This window comes from Rutilus rutilus, assembly GCF_951802725.1.
Source record: "Rutilus rutilus genome assembly, chromosome: 18".
NCBI classification, from domain to species: Eukaryota; Metazoa; Chordata; class Actinopteri; order Cypriniformes; family Leuciscidae; genus Rutilus; species Rutilus rutilus.
In genome coordinates, this window is record NC_140231.1 from 31,674,779 (window position 1) to 31,696,031 (window position 21,253).

At 36.2% G+C, this 21,253-nt stretch overlaps 1 protein-coding gene across 8 annotated transcripts in view; it reads right to left on the reverse strand.

Annotated features, from left to right (window-relative positions):
- The window catches only part of sema4d (sema domain, immunoglobulin domain (Ig), transmembrane domain (TM) and short cytoplasmic domain, (semaphorin) 4D), a 60,010-nt gene that overhangs the window by 3,527 nt on the left and 35,230 nt on the right, over positions 1–21,253 (reverse strand). For 3 of the 8 annotated variants that reach the window (XM_084386378.1, XM_084386379.1, XM_084386380.1), the window contains exons 4-17: positions 16,817–16,950; positions 14,691–14,836; positions 14,516–14,578; positions 14,312–14,410; positions 12,998–13,091; positions 12,765–12,881; positions 11,197–11,348; positions 9,904–10,079; positions 9,505–9,661; positions 8,824–9,046; positions 7,669–7,784; positions 6,483–6,652; positions 6,164–6,210; positions 1,103–4,866 (exon numbers count right to left, since the gene is read on the reverse strand). In XM_084386378.1, coding sequence (XP_084242504.1) covers positions 3,941–4,866; positions 6,164–6,210; positions 6,483–6,652; positions 7,669–7,784; positions 8,824–9,046; positions 9,505–9,661; positions 9,904–10,079; positions 11,197–11,348; positions 12,765–12,881; positions 12,998–13,091; positions 14,312–14,410; positions 14,516–14,578; positions 14,691–14,836; positions 16,817–16,913 — 2,583 coding nt within the window. In that variant the 5' untranslated portion in view covers positions 16,914–16,950 and the 3' untranslated portion in view covers positions 1,103–3,940. Of the gene's footprint in view, positions 1–1,101; positions 4,867–6,163; positions 6,211–6,482; positions 6,653–7,668; positions 7,785–8,823; positions 9,047–9,504; positions 9,662–9,903; positions 10,080–11,196; positions 11,349–12,764; positions 12,882–12,997; positions 13,092–14,311; positions 14,411–14,515; positions 14,579–14,690; positions 14,837–16,816; positions 16,951–21,253 lie in introns of those variants that run through there. The other 5 variants (XM_084386381.1, XM_084386382.1, XM_084386384.1 and 2 more) reach the window with 3 other exon arrangements.

Sequence of the window (21,253 nt, forward strand, 5' to 3'; positions counted from 1 at the left end):
GACTTCTTTCAAAAACATTAAAAAATCTTCCCGACCACAACATTTTGTACAATAGCACAAATAATACTTTAAACATTTTTGGTAGAAAACGTCAAGCAAATTTGAATAGATTTGTGCATTTTATATTTGTAAAGATGAATTCATTACTGATATTCTGCGTGTCATGATTTAACAGGCTGTTGATGTGTTTGCTCACTTCAAAAGCCCTTTAAAGCGCCCCATTATGGTTTGTCGGATATTATCTTTCATGTAGTGTGTAATGAAGCTGTTTGTGAATATTTGTGAAAGATCAAAGATAACTTTGTCTAAGAGTAATTGTCTCGCAGAAGAAAGAAGTGACTCTGAACCGCCTGAAACGAGTCGCCAGTAACTCCAGTCTCACTTCCTGCTCAAACTCATGTAGTTGTGTAACTAATTTGCATAATACCAGTCTATAGTTTTCATTGGCTGACGGCGTACAGCGTCTACTTTGCCCTGCCCTCAAACACTGTAGTTGTATCTGAGACTGGAAGAGTTTGGTTTGTGTTGTTCATGTTGAGAAGACACTGTTTTCAGCGTGTGAATCCACTCTGTTGCACTTCTAAAGGATGAGATTGATATAGTAAAACCGACGCCATCGTTACTGTTCGAATCACTGTGTCTATCAAGTGCTGAGGAAGATCCGGAGCTGAAATCCATATATGGTAATGGCCATTTGGTTACCGAAACGCACTGTAAGTGGTCGACCAATCAGAGCAGAGTAGACCAATCACTGACCAATCAGAGCAGAGTAGACCAATCACTGACTAATCAGAGCAGAGTAGATCTATCACTGACCAATCAGAGCAGAGCAAGCTCTCAGAAAGGCGGGGTTTAGAGAGATCAGATCCTTGATCAAACCGTTTCAGACTCTTTATGAAATGAGCTGATTCTGCAATGGATATTATGAGAAAATGACAGTGTTTGACCTTGGATGCATGTAAACATGTTGCAGGAGACTACTAAACACAATTAAGAGTCTTTAAAATAGCATAACAGGGACACTTTAAACCACATGATATAATATCCAGCTTCAATAACGCATCTGTACGCAATAAACAGCATTTCACATCTTTTTGCAATTCAAACATTTATTCAGGCTCTCTAGCAAAAAGATTTGAAGAAACTTTGTACATCATCAGTTTTTTTTTTTATGTACAAATATTTACACTGTACACGACTGGTGCTGAAAGTGCATGTGATTTGATGAACGTCCATTATAGAGTCCTTCAGTTCGACGTTTTCTCACGCACTTCTTTCACAAGAGTCCATTTACAGAACAAGACTCGCGTCTCCAGGTAAAACAATAATACAAACCATAATCATAAATTAAGATCTGAACAGAATTGTGAAAAAAAACAAACAAACTGAAATTCTAAAGTTATTTACTGTCAAATAAAAGTTTAGTAAACGCTAAAGAAGTGAATCTCTTTATTATTCGCTCTTTTTTTGAAAATAAAGAAAAATTGGAATGCAGATTTTAGGCATCAGACGGTGAGCAGAACATGCACACACACAAACACACTTGTCCAAATACTCTTCCAATGACTTCCTCTCACAAGATCTGGGTCCTCAGAACACTTAATAGTGCAGGACGAGTGAAAGAAAGTCAGACTTGGGAGTATTGAGACAAGACTGATGAGAGAGTGAGCAGAGAAACAGGTCAGAGGTCAGAGGTACCACTCACCCAAGGCCAGGCAGAAGAGCAGAAAGGCCTGGTGAGGGTGAAGGGCCCAGGACTGTTCCCTCAGGAGAGGGGGGATCAGCCGAGGCCCATCCACACCCCTCCAGCCCGAGGACGGGACGTCGACAGGGGGACGAGGAACAGCCAAGGGTGCTGTGCGGGAGAGAGGGAGTGGAAGGAGGAAAGGAGAGAGAGAGAGAGAGAGAGAGACAAACACAAGAGTGTGACAGCAGATTCAGGAACGCCACGAGGAAAGCTGGGAATGACGGCGGGAAACAGCGGGAGAGGCGTGACCAAACATTTCACACAAAAATCGAAAGAATATTTTGCACAAAGAAATTATACGTAGCAGGTTTGTGACATTGTTTCATGACATTTAAGCAGATTTCTTTTCTAATATTCCGAATTATCGTAATGCCAGAAGTACTTTATATTACAGGACACTATGTATTAATAAAAAAAAAAAAAAAAAATTTATTCAAATCACTATCATGAAAATGGCAAAATGCAAAATGCAAAAAAAAAGAACAGAAAAAGAAGTTACTTTTTTGCATAAAGAAAATAAATATTTGTGACATTATTTTCATGACATTTAAGCAGATTTATTCTTAATATTAGAATTATCACTATAATAATTTATATGCAATACAGTCATCACTATCCAAACTATCTAGTTAGGACACAATTTATTATATGCATTTGTGTGTGTGTGTGTGTGTGTATTAAAATTACTGTCATGAAATATTGCCAAAATAAAAAAATACTACAAATTATATAAATAAAAAAACATATTTGTGACATTATTTTCAATGATGCTTAAGCATACTTCTTAATATTCTAGTTGCCATAATGTGAAAGAAATACCTTATATGTAATAGTCATGAAAATTATTCATTTATTACACTGTCATGAAATAATGTCGAAATACAAAAAACAAAAATCCTTTAGGTTGTTTTTCTTTCAATTTTGGGGTTTCTTGACTTTTTTTGTGATATTCACGCTATTATTGCTAACATAAATAATATAATATCTTCAAAAATATCGAAATCATAAAGCTTCTTCTTTAAGAAAAAAAGGTTTTCAAAGCTCACGTTTGTGGACTTGAGTCAAACACTGTCAGAAATCTAACAGCTTCTGTAGAAATACTGTGTCGTGTCGCTCTCTCTCAAACTCTTCAGACAGACCACAGGAAGCTGTGCAAGAGACACATCACAGTGCTTAGACTTCTACTTTTTGGTCTCGTTTAGAAACACGAGGAACCCATTTGAGCTTTTGGAACAATCTGGCTCCGTTTTTGAGCGTCTTCCAGAGACATCTTCCTCTTCCTCGTTATATGCAATCCTGCATGTGTGATACTGAAATCATCCCTGAGATTTAAAATCACACGCCGATAAACTTCAGGTCGGACCCCAGTCACCCCACACTGCAAACAAATCTGTATTTTTGTCTTCTTTTCCAGTACCAATATCTCAACATTCTGAAATCAAGATACATTTACCGGAGAATCAAAATCACTTCTTTTCTAAAAAAAAAAAAAAAAAATGCAGAAAACTAGAAGAAATATGTCAGTCGTGTGTATATGTATCTTGTTTTCCCTTTTAATTAGATTTTTTGTGACACTATTTTTACGAAATTTAAACAAATTTCTTCTTAATATTCTAATAACCATTATGCAAAAAATACTTTACATGCAATACAGCCATAAAAATTATCCTGTCAGAATCAGAAACCAATTTTTTGGCATAAAATATCAAGAAATAATGTCAAATTGCTAAATAATACTAATAATTATAATCCTTTTTAAACAAAAAGATTTTCACAAACAAATTTTTGTCTTTACATTTTGGGGTTTGTTAATATTTCACCCCAAAATCAAAGCAAAAAAATAATAATAAAAAAAATAATAATATTTCGCATAAAGACAAAACTGACTAAATTTTGGAAAAAAAAACTTCAGAAACAAAGACTTAATATCTTATTTCGCTTCTCAAGCAAATGCATCTTGATTTGATTTGATATTTGTACCAGAAAATGAGACGATAACAGGAAAGTGCAAACCGAGGGTGAATATTAAACGCCCCAAAAACTGCACATACAATATATTCAAACACAGTCCGGAACTCCAATTTGGAAAACATCACGCAAACTTACCAATTTGGTAAATAATGTTTCCAATTTGGAATGTTATTTGGAATCGAGTCGTGTTTCTTGCAGAGCGAGTAAACGCTAGCGCGTGCATTAGTGCGGCGTGTCGGCGTCTGCGTATTCGATGGGCTGAGACGCGCAGTCTATGTCGAAGGGTCGGTCTTTAGTGGGACTGTCGTCACCGTCCTCGAAGCTGTTGGACGGGACTCTTCCGTTCACGTATTCCGGCTCCGTCTCGTATCCGGTGTCTCTGAGCGCGTGCAGTGGATGCGCTCCGTTCTGATTGGCTGAATCTGTCTTCTCCTGCACGGGCTCCATCAGGCCCGACTCACAGGCCACGTACTCGGCCTGAGGTTTTTTGTTCGAGCCGAGCAGAGCGGACCGCAGGCGGAGACACGGCGCCGGAAGATACTGCATGTAGCAGTTATACGCCAGCGCCGCGAGGAAGAGGAGGAAGAAGAGGAGGAAGAGCGACAGCAGGGCTATGCTGTTGTCGTGCTGGATGTATTTGGCCGAAGGATCGAGCGTCTCGGTGCGCGTGGGTAAGTTGCTGACCTCTGGAGGGATGTGGGATTTGGGTTTAATGGCGTTGTTTGGAGGGGTTGTTAGTGAGGGAGAGTCCGTGTGTGTTGACGTTAGTCCTGAGGTGAGACCGTCATTACCTTCAGGCGCCGGGGTCGGGTCGCGGGACACGCTCTGCGGACGCCGAGCGGATAGCGAAGGGGTGTTCTCGGGAAGATCCAGGCGGAGGACGTATCCGGCCACCAGACGGGTGAAGTTCTGTCCCGCACCCGACTCGACGGACCAGCATTCGTAGCGGCCCGTGTCCTCTGACGTCACGCTGTAGATGAGCAGCCCGTTCTCCCCCATCAGGAGGAAGCGAGAGGCTTCGGTGAGAGCGTGACCGTTGAGTTTCCACAACACCTGAGCCAGGTTAGAGCGCACCTGACACGACAGGTCCGCAGAACCGCCAGGCTGTACCGCCACCTGCTGGTAGTCCTCCAGCGCAAGAGCGGCGACTGCGAGAGGGACAGCAGGACGATTATCCTCAACATCACTGCAGTGCATTCTTAGTTTACAGGGAAAAGTGACGCCTATCATTATTTTAATTCCAAAAGTTTTAGATAAAAAACGCATTATAAAAACATCAAAAGGTGAATGTTGTTTATTCTATTGTACTACTTTATTTGTGCTTATTGATTAAAATTATTTAATATTCTTCATTTGTGTTCATGTAGTGAAAAACAGCGAGGAAATCATGCCGTGATTATTCATAACTAGATTTGTACTACTGTATCTACTGTATTCCACTTCCTGTTTTAATAATTTTGAATCTACCCAGCAATAACTGTTTAAATTATAATTTATCATTCCTCTAACTTTATTATTATATAAATAATCAAATGTAAAATTATAAAGTATATTATAAAGTATCGAGAAATGAAAAAAAAAGTGTGTATATATATATATATATATATATTTTATGATTATGACTATGATTATGATTCCTCTGATGTTATTTAAGAACAAATATGCAACTATGGATATTGCATAATAAAATTATATAAATAAAAAATAAATTATATAAATAACAAAAAATAATGATAATTCATCCGACTCTAAAATTATAAAGTATAAAGTCCATTATAATATATTATACATTATATTATAATGTACTGAGAAATTGAAAAAGTATATTTATATATAAAACATTTATAAACATTTAACATTTTATATATATATATATATATATATATATATATATATATATATATACACACATACATATATACACATATATATATATATATATATATATATATATATATATATATATATATATATATACACACACATATACACAAATAATAATTATTAATAAATTATATAAAAATAAATGATGATGATAATTCCTCTAACTATACAATTATGAAGTATATTAAAATATTTAGAAATTATATAGATTAAATATATTAGCACTGAGAAATACTTAAGAAATGAAACTAAAATAAATATAAATATATATATGTAAATAATAAAAAAGATAAACATTGCCCAGTCCTAGTACACACAATGCCTCTAGCAGTCTTATCCGTTAAACTTTCCTGGTGTGTGTGGTGTTTACATATAATATTTAGTATAATTAGTATAATTATCAGATATACAGTGACAATGGTCTTGTGTACTCTGGTTTTTTGTTGTTCTGTGTCAGCTAGTGTACAGACAGCAAACAAACATAAACAGGCACTAAACCTGGACCATTTGAGCTTCTTTACAGAGTCTAATTTAATACAAATGACATTGTACATTACACACCTGGAGGACACATCCCAGCATCCCCTTTGAGGCTCTGAATCAGCTTCCTGTAACACACACAGCTCAGAGTAAATATAGACACATCTGATTAAAGATGATAATGCCGTCTGGCTAACATATTCCAGAAAACATTCAAAACTATTTAAAAGCGTCTTTTAAACTAATTATGAACAGATAAGACACAATTACATCATACTGTGTTCCTCTTAAAGCCGGCGCAGAGACACAGTGTCTGCTCATATTTGAGAAGTTAAAGACTAAAATCAACATGGCAGACGTGCTGTCGGTCACAGTGAGGCGGTTAGTTCTCATTTCTCACCGTCGTTGAGCATCATCCCGGAAAATATTAATGCAGGAAGTTGAGCGCGCGTCCCAGGCGCAGTACGGGTCTCGGGCCAGAACACAGTCCACACAGGACAGGTACTTCTCACAGAACGCTGTGGGACACTGAACCACACCGGAGTCAGAGCCGGCGTACAGGAACTGGGCCTGCAAAACAGCCAATCAATGATTCACTCAAAAATGCTTTTACTCAAATGTTTGAGATATAAAATTATACAATAAAAATATAAATATTGCTGTTTATTAGACTGTACGGTTATATTTATGCTTATAAATTAAAATGAATAAACATTCTTTCTTGTGTTCATGATGTGAAAAACAGAGAGATTATGTTTAACTAGATTTGTACTGAGATCCACTTCTATAATTTAGAATCTACCTGGCAATGAAACTATGATTATGATTCCTCTAAAGTCATTTCAGAGCAAATATGCAAGTATGGATATTATATATAAAAAAAATAAATAAAAAAAAAAAAAATATCATAAATTATTTTTAAAGAATTATATAAAAAATAAATTATGACGATTCCTCTGACTCTAAAATTATAAAGTATATATCAAGTACTTGCAGAAATAAAAATATATAATAATATAATACATGATAATACAAAATAATATAAATATGATTATGAGAAATTAATGATAGACTATGATATAAATAATATAAATTATGATTCCTCTGACAAATCTTTTCAGGACAAATATGCAAGCATGGATATTAAATAATAAAAATGTAAAAAATAAAACAAAATATGATGATTCATCTGACTCTAAATATATTTCATATATATTGAGAAATACTTGCAGAAATAATATATATATATATATATATATATATATATATATATATATATATATATATATATATATATATATAAAATATATATATATATATATATATATATATAAAAATGATGATTAATATTCCTGCAGCCATTTTTCATTCCCCTATTTATTGTCTGTGTGAGAATGAGAAACTGTAGATGATTTGCGGCTGGAAGAGGAACAGAGTCTGTACAGACTGTCTGTCTCCACCGTATGGAAACTTCCTCCCTGCTGTGGAATAACAGTGAATAAAGTGTGTTTTTGTGGATTTGATTTCCCATGATTCATCTCTCAAACGGCCACACCGCTGATAAGATGAATCTGAGCTGTGCGTACCGCCCGTGTGGAGAGTAACAGCGTTTTGATTGGCTCAGAGTTCTTCAGCAGCTGGATCTCCTCCACCGTGTGAACCTCTCCCTCCAACACCAGAGACTTATGCAGGAAGCCTTTATCTGAGAACACATCAACACCAGGACATCACCATCACCATCACCATCACCACACCGGAAACACAACTTCACCAACTCAAACCTTTCTAATTCAGATTTGAAGTTAATATTCCAACAATTTGCCCGTTCAAGCTTCTCTGATGTCGGTTTATGGTCTCATGACATGCAAGTAAACAGATAAAATATTTAATCTTTAATAAATGATTGTTAGTTTTGACTTTGTAGCTGAAATTTGAATCTCTTTTTAGATGTGATAGTGTCTCAGTCCACATTACATTCACACTGGTGTTTCAGGAACCCAATCAAAATAAATAATATTAATAATAATAATAATAATAATTATTATTATATAATTTTTATATAAATAATAAATTATAATAATTATAATAATTATTTATATAATATATGATTATTATCATAATTATCTGTATAATACATATTATCTGTATTGTTATATATTAATTTTATGAATAATAAAATGTTATTATTATAATTTTTTGTTAGTTTAATCATTTTAATTTAATTAAGTTATTATTAAAATAATGAGCATTATTATTATTATTATTTATAATATATTATTATATTATTATTTTAATTAATTATAAAGATAAATACTGTTTTAAACTAGAATTGTAAATAAAAATGAATATTTGATAATTATCATAATGCTTTATTTACACTACAAGTTGCTAATAATATTTATGTATTAAATTCTTCACTTCACTCGAGTTGTAAACATTTCAAATCCTCAAGCTTTTATTTTGGCGGAGTTCTGCTGAGATGCTGCAAACTGAACAAAATTTTTTGGAAATTATGCAAATGTATAATAAAGTAAAGCTAGCACACGTTGTGTTCCTGAATGCACGAGCAGAGATGAAGTTCACTGAATCGTACCTTTAATTCTATTCTAATTCAGCCCCATCTATTCATTTTAATTTTACAATCATATTTCCCATTTGGGAAACCCTGGTGTAAAGAAAAAAAATCAAAACCAGACTTTCACACCCTGTGGTTTTCACATCTCTTCACCGCACTCACTCACCGGTGGCGGTGAAGATCACATCGTAGAGGTTTCCATCGAGGGCCTGGACTCTCTCCACAGCGATCTGTGTGTAGTTGACGTCTTTGGTGATGAGGCGCGGGCCGTTGCCGATGGGCAGCACAGGGTCCTCCAGCAGCGGGTGGTCCCGCACGAACTGCAGAGTCTTGTCGGGCAGCTGGAGGGACGAGTTGATGTTCTGCATGCGGTTCAGGTTAGTGATGCACTGAAACGGACAACGATCAAATCAAATGATTAGTGATAGAGCAATTAATAGGTGATGTTATTAGCTTAATTCTTAGCTCTTCCATATATATATATATATATATATATATATGTGTGTGTGTGTGTGTGTGTGTGTCTTATTTTATTATTTGCATGTAGTTCATTATTATTTTTAATTATTTTATTTTATATTTTATTTCATATTTTATAATTTAATTTTATTTAATTTAATTTTATTTTATTTTATTGTTTTATTTTACTTAATTTTATTTCATTATTTCATTGTCATTATCATTTCATTATATTTTATTTAATATTTAATATTTAATTTCCATGACTAATTCTCTTTCACAGCACCCTTTAAACTGAACTCCTTCACTAAACCCTTTAAATGATCCATCTAAGGATCATGTGAGCAGACATGTACCATTGAAAGCCATGTTTTGGGCAAATACTAACCGCTCCGGGTCTGGGACTCGGGGTGATGCCGTTAAATCGGACCCACTTGGTATGGGACTGTTCCACCGTGGCCTTCTGCATGTACTTCCCTTTGGAGAAGACCTCATGCACTGAACTCATGTTATACGCACACACCGCGGACAGACCGACATTCCCCCTGAAACACAGACAAACAAGAAATGCATTCACAAAAATCCAGTCTTGCCACTTCTTCTTACCGCTTTTGTTTTGCATTATTCCCATTACTCAGATCCAGGTGATGTTATGACTCACGCACATACTCGGATGAATCAAGCCAAACTGGAACAAGTGGTTTTACATGCCACACAACGGTCATTTAGCACTGTGGGATTAAGGTTTGCTCTTCAACTAACCATAAACAAATGTGCCAAACCTCACCACTGAGATGTGAAGACCCCATAGATGACGGTGTCTCTCCAGTGAGGGGCTTTCAGAATGAACACGTCATGAACCACGTTGAAGACAAAGTTGAGCTCGGGCATGGAGCAAACCAGTTTAGCCTTCAGAAACGACGTCCACTTCTTCTGCAGAGTCCGCTGGCCTCCCAGATCACCCTGTTATAGCGAGAGACGGGACACACTTTATAGAAAAATGGGTAACACTTTATTTTACAGTGTCCTTGTTACATAGTAATAGCAGTAAATGATGCATAATTACATGCAACTAACCCTCAACCAAACCCTAATCCTATAGTAAGTACATGTAGTTAATTAATATTACTCAGTACTTAAATATATAATTACACTGTAACAATGACACCTTAAAATAAAGTGTAACTGGAAAAATGTTTACAATGGTACATCTGCATGGTGTCATTTACATAAAGCAAATATTTCATTACAACTGGAAGTAAAACTAACAATAGCCTCAAGCACTGAAAGACTTCTGTAATCACACACACTTTGTGTCGAGGTGAAGTTTTGTGGCATCAGCTCATCGGGTGTTTTGTTTTGTTTATAGCAGGACGTTAAAATGAAGAAATTAGTTGTTGATTGATTTCTGAAGGATCATGTGACACTGAAGACTGGAGTAATGATGCTGAAAATTCAGCTTTGATCACAGGAATAAATTACATTGTTCAATATATTCAAATACAAATCAGCTATTTTAAATTGTAATAATATTTCACAATATTTTTTTATTGTATGTTTTTACTGTATTTTTGACCAAATAAATGCAGCCTTAGTGAGACTTTATTCAAAAACATAAAAAAAGTAACATGTTCAAAACTTTAGAACAGAAAAATATTTGTTTTTGTCTCATGGTCTGAAATTTCATCCTGTTTTCAATTATGTCTGAAATATTTGGTAATTATTACATCCGGATGAACAAAGAAAATGGCTAGCAAGAATATCTTTGTGAAATCTTCAGCTCTGAATAGTTTTCATGTGACGATAATGACACACGATCAAATGTTGATTCTCTAGCAGTAAACAGAGAAACTGAAAGCAAGATGTCAAAAAATGAGAGATCTAGATAAGATCTAGCTCTAGATAAGATGATGAGATAGAAACATCCATCTTAAGTGACAAAGAGGGAAGTTTGATGATTTTTACTGAGGAAAACACCTAAACATGCGGAACAAATACATTGTTAAGCCTTCATTGGAAACGAAATGGAAGATGGAAGAAATGGAGATGGAGATAAGAGTTAGTACAGGGCTGATCTCACCTTACAAACACGAGCGATCCTGGGGATCAGCAGCTTGCCGAAGAACTCGTACTCCACCGACACCTCCGTGAAGAAGTAGTAGATCTTATCGTCATCTCCATCCGGGCTGTTCTGCCCTTCCCGGATCACATCGGCAAAGACGAAACTGGGCTCTGCACAACCAGAACCAGTCACAACTGAGCAGTGTTATTGCAGGATCATTCATATACTGTTATAGTTTTTATTATTATTCTGAATGAGCTTTTATATTGTTGTTTTTGTTTTAATATTAGTTTAATGTTCTTTGAAAAATTGTGCTTTTGTCATTTTTAGTAGTATTATTAAGTTAAACCATGATCTTACCATTTGTGGTAAGATAAAAAAAGAGAGAAATTAGAACTTTTATTCGTCAAGGATGCATTAAATTGATCAAAAGTGACAGTGCAGACATTTATGATGTTACAAAAGATTCTATTTAATAAATGCTTTGATAAATTTAATTAATAAATGCCACTAAATGCTGTTCATTGGACTTTCTGTTCATCAAAGAATCCTGAAAAATAATATGCACCATGGTTTCCACAACAATATTAAGCAGCACTACTACTACGCCTACTACAGCTACTACATCCTACGCCAATGTGCTTTGAGTCTACATATAACTCTTATTTGACTGTTCTCTATGCCTACTTGTATATCTATGGGCCCTATCTTACACCCGGAGCAATGCAGCGCCAAGTGCGACGCAAGTGTTTTTTGCTAGTTTCAGCCCAACGCAGTTATCATTTTCACGTCCGGCGCCACGTTGTTTAAATAGCAAATGTATTTGTGCCCATCTGTGCGCCCATGGGCGGCTGGTCTGAAAACGAGGTGTGATCTGGCGCATTGTTGGTGCGTTGCTATTTTGAGGCAACAGAAATAGATTGAGCCATTGACCAACTGAACCCTGGTCTAAAGTTAATGGTGGAGTATTTTTTTTGTTATTTAAAGAGCACGTTAGTAATGTGCGCCTATAGGCGGGTCCACAACGCGCGTACACTCTGCTTATTAAACACACAGGGATGCACAGCAGCACACACACATGCCAAATATTTAAAATAAAAGGATTACAATGTAAAAGATTATAATTGTGTACATAAAGATATGGTGAATCTGGCTTGTCCCTTAGATGTTCTGCTTACGCTCTTTTACCTCGCGCACGAGCAGATCCGTTTGCGCTCTGGAGACGCGTTCGGTCTTTCCACTATCAAATTCCGTCATGTAAATAGCGAATCCGCCATGGCGCGAGCGCAACTGGCATTTAAAGGGAATGGGAGATGAGACTCTGATTGGTTTGACGCACGTAAATCCCAAAACACACCCATTACTTATTAAGAGAATAGAGACAACCATTTTAGACCATGCGCCGGGAGCGCCGACCATTTTTCCCATCGTTAAACTAGCAAAAGTGGATTCAGACACGACCTAAGTGAACTAGCATCGTGCCCTTTAGACCATCCGCTTAGATCATTAAAATAGGGCCCTATGTGAACTTATACAGTTTATTACTTTATACTACTGTCTACTGTAATGGAAACATTTGCGCGTACCGTTGAGCCAGGACGTGGAATACTCTGTGCGCAGTAAACTCTGAGACGGAGAAGATCGAGAGATGATCGGCTCACTCCCCAGGAAGTTATAAGCGGTTCCCGAGTACAACTCGCCATCTGAACAAGAAAAACACAAGCAGTTAACACACTACTACCGGAAATATGAGGATATTAAGAAGAATACCAGACGAAACACTGTGAGGCTGTCCTGCAGAAACTACAGGTGAACTTACCAACCATTACGGTAGTGAAACTTTGGCCCGGGTCAAAGGAGCATTTCCCCCTGCCATCCTCTGGCCTGTTGTGCAAACTGAAATTCTGCAGAGACTAAAGAGGAATGAGCCGGTAAGAGACATCAGAACATTCTTTATTATGTAAAAGTAAAATAAGAAATGGAACAGATATAAAGCATCATATATGTAGATCTTGAATGCAATGCAAGTCAATTTGGATAAAAGTGTCAGCCAAATGCATGTAAATCAATGTAAATAAATAAATAAATAAATAGTTCACACTACAGAGTCACATGACCCTGTTTTCTGTCTTTATGGCAACAAAAATAGGAAACTATTGTATTACAATTCAGAAATGTATTAACAGGGCCATTGTTATCAAAATATCAGGGAAGTTCTGACAATCTAGAGAAACCAAAATGTCACACATACTGAAAATGATGATAATACTTTTGTGTTTAAAACTATATAAAGCGGAACAGCTGAGTTCCCACAAGTAAAGATCCCAGCAATGTTGCTATTGATAACTAAAACCACAATGCAGTTCTCGTCATATATTGTCTCGTTTTGGTGTGTGAATCTTTTAAATCAAATCAAGGATTCAGTTGTGAGTCACACTCGCAAATTCGCATTTGCAAATTATATATATATATATATATATATATATATATATATATATATATATATATATATATATATATATATACACACACATATATACACACACATATATACATACACAGTATACAGTATATATAAAATAATACTAAATATCGCTGGATCGTTATCCAAAGAGTAATAGTAATACAAATGTCATTTTTGAGAAGTTTGAGAATGATTTTATATGCTTCTGTAGAAGCCATGTATTAGTGGCATTTAAACCTTTTTTTTAAATTGCATTTAATAGCTGCATTTAATAATTCTCAGTGTTATAATATTTGTGGCCGTAATATTGTAATGCTTTATGCGCAGAGTAGCTCATTCCTTCATAAAAGATGCTCACAAAGCCTTTCTCCCCCAAAATGTTCAAATATTTCTTTGCCTCAAATGTTATTCGAAATATTAGTAATGTTATTTATCTGCGAGCTGGTTGGCTTGGTTCAAAACTTAAAACCCTTTATTGAAGAATTGCTCAAAATCCATTTGGAGAAAATAGATGGAAAAAACACTCTCGGAACCGATGCTGATAAAAAGTGGACGCTTGCTGTTGCCCGATTAAAAACTTGTAAACATCTTGAGTGTTTGCTGGCAAGTTTGGCTGACACTTGAAATGTTTTGAAGGTTTAATGAGTGAATATTAAGAGTTGTACGCACCAGATAATCACAGAGAGGTTGAAATGCGTGAGTCCCGCAAACATACAGATTGTCTTCATCCAGGACTTGCAAAACTCGAACGTAGTTTCGACAGTCCGTCTATCACACAAGCACAAAAAACAGTTCATGCTCTGGATCAAATATTTACAAAGATTCCACCATCAGTGATGAAATATTCAGACTGATGACATTTTTCCACATTACCTCTTTAGATTTCCCCTTTAAAATACACATCGACATGTCGTTCTCTGGAACTTTCCACATCAGCTGAAAGAGACCACAGTCAATACAACATCACAACACTGTCTGCTAACAGAGCACTGTGTGTGACCAACATAAAGAGTCTTTAAAAGAGATGGCAGGCAGGAATAATTGTCACCTGGTTGCTCTTGATTGACACATTGTTCATGTTGAGTTGGTAGATGACCTCTCGAGCGCCCACGTACAGCACACCTCTGTCCTCGCTCAGCAGGAGAGTCGTGTAGTTGAACACATCCGGCTCCCAGAACTCAAGCAGGTTCACATCTACGGGAACACACACACACACACACACATTAGCAAACCATCAGACGGGATTTGTGGGTACTGGCCGAGATCTGGATACTGGAAATAAATAGGAGACATATCTGACTAAGACGGAAAATTCAAGGAGAAAAACGTCTGGAAAAGAAATTACATTTTCTGGAATCTCTTTACGTCTGCTGAATGAATATATTGCACATTTTAAAACTGAATAAACTTTCAAAAGAGTTTATTAAACAGTAAAAATATAATTCTCCAGCTGGTTGTGGTTGAACCCGCTCTAGAGGAGATCCTGAGCCCAACTGCTAATGCTTCTTTTTAAATTGCTCCTTTTTTGCCATTAAATTAACATTAATCAGCATTAAATGATGTGCATTAAAGGGGTCCTGTTAAACTTGTTTTATACAGTATGTTCATGTTCTTCAGTGTGTAATGTTGCTGTTTGGGCATGAAAAAGCTCTGCAAAGTTACAAAGAGTTCTTCTCTATATCAGTGTCAGTGTTTCTGAACCCCCTGAAACGAACAAACCCGTCACAATATTCCTCATTTAAATAATTAATATGCAGAATAAAGGGGCGGGGCCTGGTCCAGTTAGTTAGTAGTGTGTTGAAACTCATGTTATGGTAAGGGGCGGGACATTCCCCAAACACGCTCGAAACGCTTGACCAATCACAACACACTGCTCCAGCCGACCAATCAGAGCACAGTGTGCTTTTCAGAAGGAGGGGCTTCATAGAGACAGGAACTAAACAGAGCGTTACTGACAGACTGTGGAGAAAATGGGACAAATAATGTGTTTTTTGAACATTAAAGCATGAACCTATTTTAGTACAGCCCAAAAACAACATCTAGACAAAAGGGCATAAGAGGTCCCCCTTTAAGAAAGTAAAAAGGGTACATTTGGGATTACAATAGCTTCTTCTGGAGGACACAAATTACCAAGACGAAGTGCAATGGCTGAAATTCTTGAATACTTTATGTTTAGTAAGGGATATTTATACACTACATGTATATTTGAGCATGAGCATTCAAAGATAGTGATCACTGGCACACTTCAGGTTGTGTATGGCAGCCAGTTTGGTGTGTGCATGCGTGCGAGTTTACGCTACATACTTGCGGCTCTCAGGTCTCCAGCGGCCAGACGTCTGCAGGCGCCACATGTGTGTGCTGATGCTATTTGTGTTAGAAAAGCCACACATCGAACTTCCTGTGATGGTGAAACATGCTTCTAAACTATATATATATATATAATTTACAAATATAACTGTTGAAAAGTTTGGGGATGAAATGTTTCAACATTTTTCTCTTATGGCTCTTATGTTCACCAACGGTGCATTTATCTGATCAAAAACTGTAATATTGTGAAATATTACAACAAATTAAAAAATATATATTAAACTGTAATTTATTCCTGTGATCAAAGCTGAATCTTCAGCATCATTACTCCAGTCTTCAGTGTCACATGATCCTTCAGAAATCATTCTAATATGATGATTTTTTGCTCAAGAAACATTTCTGATTATTATCAATGTTGAAAACAGCTTAATATTTTTGTGGAAACCTTGACCAATTTTTTCCAAAAAGAACAACATTTATTTGATACAGAATAGAATTGAGAATAAAATATTTTTTAACATTATACATGTCTTTATTGTCATTTTTGATCAATTAAACGTATCCTTGCTGAATAAAAGTATTCATTTCTTTAAGACAAATCATAGTGACATTGTGTTTGTGTGTGTGTATTTATATATCTCACATACTTATATATATATATATATGGTATACACATATATACAGTATAAATACACACACACACACACACACACACACAGTTTAGAAGTTTAGAGGTTTCACCATCACAGGAAGTTTGATGTGTGGCTTTTCTAACACACATAGCATCAGCACAAACACGTGGCGCCTACAGACGTTTGACACCCATTACATTTTTGACAAGAAAAACTAAATTAACCCTTCACTCACCATCCTGCTTCCATGAGCTCCTGGGAACGCTGGAGGGGCCGTGTGTGGAAACTTCCAGAAGCAATCCGAGAAACACTCCTAACACGCTCAGAGCCATGTTGGACTCCGGGATCTTCGGCAGCGTGATGTTTCCTCTGTGAGAACGACAGAGAGAAAAGGAAGAAAAGACAGCTGTCAGTCGAACTACGCGCTCCACATCTGACACAATCACAGCCAATGAAATGGAGAAATTTAGCATGTTTAAACTGACAGGTGTCATCGTTTAGCGGTAACAGGCTTTATTAAGAGTGACATCAAGTGTTTACTTTGCACACAACAACAACGAATGAATATACATATCACATTCACACTTCTCATTTCCAATCAATGAACAATACAGCAGCTTACATGCAATTTTGAATATATACAGTCCCACGGTCCAAACATTACCATTTTCATGCTCGTCTAAACTATTTACAGTATAAAAAATATATATTAGAAAACATTTTTGGACTTAACGGACCTGGACTTAATTATTGATACAATTATGACAGAATAGCTGTGATATGGCTAAGTGTGATAATCAAATCACAAAGGCTGTGATTTAATTAAATAAATATATGCACTGCTGGTTTCAGAGTGAAGTCTGGCACTGGTTTCATTTACATGAAATTGCATTTATTTATTTGCCAGAAAACCACCAAAATAAAAGATTGATTGTTTAATGTTTGAAAATAAAGATTTTAAGAAGTAAATAATAGTACTTTTACAGCAGTACTATAAAATACATATATTTTTTAAATTACATTTCTGATTTTGTTTATATATAGTATATATATATATATATATATATATATGTGTGTGTGTGTGTGTGTGTGTGTGTGTGTGTGTGTGTGTGTTAACATTAATGTATTAACTCTCATGAACTAACCATGATACATAACCATCATATGTTTGTTACTGTATTTGTTAATCTTTGTTAAAGTTACTTAATAAAAATACAGCTGTTCATTGTTTGTTCATGTTACTTCACATTGCATTAACTAATGTTAACTAATACAACTTTTGATTTTAATAACGTATTAGTAAATGTTGAAATAAAATGAACAAAGATTAATAAATGCTGTAATAAAAAGTGCAGTTCATTATTAGCTCATGTTAACTAATGTAGGTAACTAATGTTAACTAATGAAACCTTATTGTAAAGTGTTACCATTTCTTTTATTTTCTATATGCAGATGTACAGAAATCACCCAGCAGATTCAAGAATAGAGCAATTCAAGTCATCTGGTGAAAACTCCTGTATTTTTTCATATTGCAATGTATATTGCAGAAAAACTAAATATTGCAATGTCAGTTTTTCCAATATCATGCAGCCCAATGCAGAATGTGCCTTTATGGATGAACGTCTTTGTAGTATTTCTGCTCATTCCTAGTTCGAAGACGCTTTGCGGTGAGTAAAGAGCAGGGAAGCGTCTGCGTAACATTCATATCAAATGAGCCGAGCCTCAGGCAGAACAGCAGCTCTTGGAAGGAGAGAAGAGGAACGCGATGACAAGCGACCAAAATTAGCATCAGTGAGATAAAGCCAAAACATCCCTCTCGCTCGCTATCAGCGGCGGCCGGTTAGCATAGCATGTGCTCACTGTCCCGTGTGGTTAAAAACAGCACGTCCCGTGTCCTTGACCTCAGATTCAGGTGTTTAAAAACATAGGAGAAACCACAGTTCAAGATCAATAACCTAGATATGACTGTAAATGGACCGGTTGATTTGTCAGAAATTCCCCTGAACTGATATCTATGCCACAGGGAAGTGAAGTCAGACATCATGAGGTCACGACACATGCTTCTGAAATGACAACTAAACCCCAGGACAGAAAAATGTCACCCGATATAATGATTTTCATGACAACTCATATTTAAAATCATCTAGAGTTTCCACTAGCCTGGAAATCCAGACCTAAATCTGAAAGATGAATGGTCTGGGGTCGACTAATGAAACTCGGCCAGCTCGAGGGGCGGCACCAAGCGTGCATTTGAAAATCTCACTGCACGCAATTGGATAACACTACGACCAATCACAACAAGCCCCATACGCTTAGCTACCAGCGGAGCTAACTGGTAGATTAGACTCTTGCCGTATCCGGTCGGCAAAACAGCAAAAAGGCCCTTCTTGCAAAGGAAAGATTCGAGCGGCGTCTTCTGTTCCTGTTTTAGATAAAAAGCCACGTCTAACTCGTTCATTGTAGCGGACAAAGCCGTTTCAATCAACTAGTGTTCATCCATAGGCATCTTGCAATGTTTACTAATGACTTCGACGTCACAGCGCTGTCCTCATCTGTTTAACTCGCCTCTGGCCCGCCTATATCAGATAACCCGATGTGATTGGTGCAGCTCATGCATATTTAATGAGCATCATTACTCGACACCAGAGTAACTCGCTGAGCAAATTCAACTTGTGCTCTCGCGAGAACTCTGGATTTCCAGGGTAGGTTTTCACACTGATTGGTCATTTAAGACGCAACCTTCATCTCCTTACAGAGATGTGCAAAACTAGATTTTTTTAATAAAAATGTAAAATCAACATAACGCTTGTCTGATTTTAAATGTCATAATAAAACATGCATTAGTATTGATGGTTCATAAGCAGGCATATCCTGACAGGTGTTTTTAAATTCCAACAAATGATCTCCATATGTGCTCCGTGTTATTGTTCTGCGGAGAAAAAGAGCAGAGAGATTGAAAGACAAAAAAGAAAACAAATGAAGTGAAGAGAGAGGAATGTAATAAGATCCAGGAAAGTCAACATGTGAAGATCACAGGAAACACTAAACGGCCCCAAGCAAAGAGAGAACACAAGCTGCAGTGCTCGGCTTATGCCGGCTCTTCAGATTCAGCCGTTTCATTTCTTTCATTCTGATCCGAGGGAGAAAAGCTTATGACATGAGAGGGAGGAAACTTATCGGATCCTTAGAACAGAGATTTAACAAGACACAGCGCTTTAAAAGAGGAAAAAAATCACTGGAACACACTTTTCAACAAATTAGGGCTGCACAATATATCGAAATTATCGAAATATCGCAAATGTATATATCGTGATATGCATATCGCAACGGCTTGCAATAACGTGTCATGAACAAAAATCACTCACAGCTCTTGGCTGAATAACTTTTGTAGCTTTAATAAGAATCAGTGCAGATTTAATTTATACAGTGTTTTATTTTTACATTTGATTATTCAGTTTCTGTTGTTAAATAACCCTAATGTAGGATAACCTGAACCCCTGAACCCTGTGGTTTACACTGATGTTAAAATAACACTTCTTACGCTACAGTAAAACACTGCTGTTCCCTTTCAGAAGCTGTAGGGATGTTTTCTTGTCACAAAAAGAATGTGAAACACGCACGTAGGTTATATAATTTTAGTATATAAGTTTATTTTACACACTGTAAGCATTATCGTATCGCATATCGAATATCGCATTATTTAATGAGTTACCGCATAGCACATTTTTCTTCAATATCGTGCAGCCCTAAATAAAACAAAAGTACATTTCGCTTTACATTGCATTCATTCTATATCTAAATAACGTGTGTATGTATGTATGTATGTATGTATATATATATATATATATATATATATATATATATATATATATATATATATATATATATATATATTCAAATATGACTGTTGCATCAAATACAACCCAATGTTTATGGTCTCTGGCCGTTGTTTATTTTGTAGCAATACTAAGTGTGCAAAATTATTTATTTTTTACAATCCGAAAATACTCCATCACAAGTATTCATACACTTCACATACATTTCCATTCCAAATTTCAATTAATTCCTGTTGAGAAAGTAGTATATTAATTTCAACTGATTTTATCTTAATTTTACTGTTATAAAATTGTGAAAGAGTAGTAAATGAGCATTGACAACATGACATTGGTTCACAAAAACAAGAAACCTAGACTAAAGTTTTAGGACTAACTATAGAATATGACTACTTTTTTTTTAGTTGTTGTGGCTTTAGACATCAGATGATTTAATGTGCTTCAGATATCAAAAGAAAAAAACACATATTTGGACAGAAACCCAAACGAACTCAAACCGACAGGAGACCCGTGACTGACCCTGCAGGACAGCAACACCAGTGACGGATGCATTGGAAATCAACACAGTAAAATTACAAGCATTGATCAACAGCACAAGAGTTTTCACAGCTTCAGGGAGGAAACTAACCCACGTGCGCCAAACAAGTTCTACCAACGACCCTCAATGTACGGAAATGCTAAAAGGAGGTCACACACGCACAAAGACCCTGTTGTGTGTGTGAGGGGAGAATTACACACACACAGCAAACAATCAACAAAAGCTCAACATGTGTGTGTGTTGTCTGAGTGTGAGCGCATGACATGGCCTCTCACACACTGCACTTTCCCAGAAAAATTCA